The sequence below is a fragment of the Elephantulus edwardii genome, unplaced genomic scaffold, assembly GCF_000299155.1.
Source record: "Elephantulus edwardii isolate Elephantulus edwardi_28Jun2011 unplaced genomic scaffold, EleEdw1.0 scaffold00017, whole genome shotgun sequence".
NCBI classification, from domain to species: domain Eukaryota; kingdom Metazoa; phylum Chordata; class Mammalia; order Macroscelidea; family Macroscelididae; genus Elephantulus; species Elephantulus edwardii.
The window spans coordinates 7,329,993-7,333,784 of NW_006399767.1; the positions used below are offsets into that span (position 1 = coordinate 7,329,993).

At 37.3% G+C, this 3,792-nt stretch overlaps 1 protein-coding gene across 1 annotated transcript in view; it reads right to left on the reverse strand.

Moving 5' to 3' along the window:
- Window positions 1-3,792, reverse strand: part of GPR111 (G protein-coupled receptor 111) — a 23,007-nt gene that overhangs the window by 3,994 nt on the left and 15,221 nt on the right. Inside the window, exon 5 of the mRNA XM_006882124.1 lies at window positions 630-671. Coding sequence (XP_006882186.1) covers window positions 630-671 — 42 coding nt within the window. The remainder of the gene's footprint in view (window positions 1-629; window positions 672-3,792) is intronic.

Genomic DNA, 3,792 nt, shown 5'->3' on the forward strand with positions numbered 1-3,792 from the left:
TTGGTACACAATCTCCCCGCACATCCCCCAACCCCAAATATAATGCACTCTGCAACCCTCATTCTGTACTCTTACAATAAACATAATGCCCTAAAATATAATACTTTTAAAAGTATTATATTTTAGGTGTTGAATTCCACCTTAAGCACTCAGGTCAGCTGTGCTATATCTGTGGTGAGCAAAAGGGAGAGAAAATGGTGTCCTGGAGTTCTGTATCATGAATATGCAATTATTTCCTAAAGTGAAGCCTCCAAGCCTCCAACTCAGAAAGAGACCCTCCCAAAGATTTTTCCCAAGCTTTAATAAATTTTATTTCTACAACAATTAATTAGGGTGGGTACCTGTTGAGACCTTAGGTAAGTTACTAAGCACCCTGATTCTCAGTTTCTGCTTGTGACAAATCAAAAGTTGTCAATACCCAAAATTGTCTTACGGATAAATGTTAATGAGTAAAAAGCCCATAAGAGTTTGGAAAGTGATTGATTTTACTTATATTGTGAAAAGCAGCGATATTTTGGTTATGTGCCTGGCAAATTATTAAGAAAGACTGTTCCTGAATAGGCTTTACAAATAAGTATTTGGGGCCAAATGTGATTATGCATAGAATTCAAAAAGAAAGCTCACAGTACCTTAGGATCCAGGATAGTTCCAAACACCAGGATAAAGAAGCCCTGGGAAATATAAAAAAGGGGGAAGAGTGAATTACAAATAATAATAGTTGTTGCTGTGCATGGTCAGGTAGGAACTGACTCATAACTGACCTTCCAGCAAGTTTTCAGAGGCTCTAAATCACATGAGAAGAGATTGTTAATCCTTCTAGAGAGCATTTGATGCATTTGACTGTGTACCTTTGAGATGTCAGCACAGCTTCTTGTTATTAGGCTACCACAGCTCCCTAATAATAATTGTTGTTGTTGTTGTGTACCACAGAGTCAGAACTGTGGTATTAATAAGCTCAGTATTCTCTAAATATTATGTTATAAAACTATAGTTATATAGTTACAAAGCTGACATCAGTTTTCTCCAGCCTGCAAAACTAGTCACTTTGTCTTAGAATTCTTTGTTTCCTTTCTTTAGCCAAGTAAAATAGTTTAAGCTGTCTGTTTACCAGGTGAGGAAATATCTTTCCTAGATTCTCATTTACTACTTTGAAGTTATTTTTCCCAGTCATATGTAAATTGTATCTTAATCTGCCAATTTGCCAGCAAGGAAAATGTGCCTGGCCTGAATTACTAGTCCTTATTTATGAAGTGCTCTTTTCAAATGTAGAAATTCTGTAACTTTACTAACAAAAGTGTATTAAGAGAGTTAGTATCTATCCCTAGTATAAAAACATAATGACCACTCCCAGAGGAGGAGACACTTTTTAAAGAGAACTTGCTGTCCTCCCAGATCTGTAAAAAAGTGCTTATGATATTGCAATCCATCTGTCTTATTGGTAATTGACTACAGAGAGATCCCCTTTGATTCAATAACCCCTCCAGTGGGTTAACAGAGGCAGTTAATCATATGGGAGGAGATTGCCCATCTTTCTTACTTGGAGCAGCTGGTGGCCTTGAACTGCATGCCTGTGGGATTGCAAGACAGCTTCTTGCCACTAGGCCACCACCAGAGCTCCATCTGATAATAATAGTAGCAATAATAATAATAGTTAGCATTCATTACCAATCTCTGTTTTGATAAATAGAAAACTACCTTATTTCATCTTTGAGGTTCTCATTTTAAGGGCACAACACCTAAAGTCATTCATTCAACAAATACTGAGTGGGAGGGGTGCATTTACATTGTGGATATTATAAACAGTGTTATAGAATAGAAAAATATAAGAATGGTTGAAAAACTAGTAGAAAACCAATCTATTTTGTACACTATCACCAAATCACAAAAGATATGTTTTTAAACGCAGACTGACTACAGCTACTCAAAACATTTGTGTCTTCATATTTCTCCTGATGTGTATCAGATAATGTGAAAACATGATACACAATCAAAAAGTACAAATCAACAGTATGTACAAACAACAAATCTTGTCATCTGATGAATTTTGTCATCAGGCAAAAAACAAATCTCGATTGGATCTAGTGAGTAACGAGTTGTGCTGTCAACTCAAAGGCATGTGCTTCAAATCTACCAGCTGCTTCATGGGAGAAAGATGAGCAATCTCCTGTTGTGTGCTTTACAGCCTCTGAAAATTCACTGGAGGACCAACCATGAATGAGTTTCAACTGGACAGCAATTTGTTGAGTCCCTATTTAGAAGACTAACAGTACAAAGTCTCTGCCTGCATACAGAAGTATTTTAAGAATATCATTTTAAGTTGGACAAAATGAAAGTCCTTTGCATTTAACCTGAACTGTGCATCTTACCTAAATAAAATGTCAGAGACTTTATAAATAACAGCTTGACAGGGCCTGAACAGTCAGTAATTAAAGAAATTTCCACAAAAAAAAGAGCTTAAGTAGCTATGCTCCTCTAAAGCCAAGGTATGTAGTAAAACAAAAAAAAAAAATCCAGGTGCCCGAACCCTTAGAAAAAGAAATAAATTGCAAAACAGGTTGCCTATCTAAGTCAAAACAGGTTTTAAAAACAGAAGCTTTAAATATGAAGCTATAAAAGAAGCTAATTAACTCTTATATCTCTTTCCATGCAAAAAGAAATCTCCTCAAAGTCATAAGCATATTATCACTCTATACCTAGAGTTCACTGTAGCTTTCAAACTTGTGTTTGTTGCTTTGACAAAAGACTACATTTCATAGGGAAGAAAGAGGATACTCGGAGTTTTAGCTTTCAAAATCTGATAGAAGGTAAGCAACAAATGCCATAAAAAATCTGTGTGTTACTGATTAGTCTTGCCTCACCTGAGGTGGAAAGTGGGGTGATGGCCAAGCTTGCTCATTGTCAAGTCGCTCCCATTCAATGACTGGATGGGAACTTCCTACTCAGCCCAGAGGCACAGGACTAATGCAACTGGCAGCATTAATGTGTTACAGTGAGGTGCTAACTCCATAGAATGATAACCTCACTTTACCAAAATTTGTCAAAAATTCAGCTAAGAGGAAGAGGGTGTTAGAGGGATCGTGCAGCTTGTCCATCCTTCAACATGACAAAACACATTCATCCAGTCATACCTTAAACTTGGTCCCATGTCACTGTTCTATTTTTTTTTCTTGGCTAGTTTTTTTGCCTCTAAGAAAATTAATAAAATCTTTTGTCCTGTCTACTAATAAGGCCCAAGGAATAGATGGAAAACCAATTGAAGTATTTCAGATAACAGATGTTGCCCTGAATGTGCTAACCAAGTTGTGCCAAAAATTTTGGAGAACAACCCCTTGGCCAACTGACTGGAAGAGAACTATATTTGTTCCCATCCCAAAGAAAGGTGACCCAACAGAGTGTGGAAACTACAGAACAGTGTCATTGATTTCACATGCAAGCAAGACTCTACTGAAGATTATCCAAAAACAACTGTAACAGCACATCAGCAGAGAAGTGCCAGAAGTCCAGGCTGGGTTTAGAAGGGGATGGGCACTAGGGATATTATAGCTGATGTTAGATGGATCTTAGCTGAAAGCAGGGAATACCAGAAGAATGTCTATCTGTGTTTCATTGATTATCCTGTGGCAATCTCATTTGTTTGACTGTGTGGATCATAACAAACTGTGGCTGACTCTGAGAAGAATGGGAATCCCAGAACACTTGATTGTTCTAATGCAAAACCTATACTTGGACCAAGAGGTAGTCATCAGAACAGAGCAAGGAAACACTGCATGGTTCAAAATTGGGAAGGGCGTA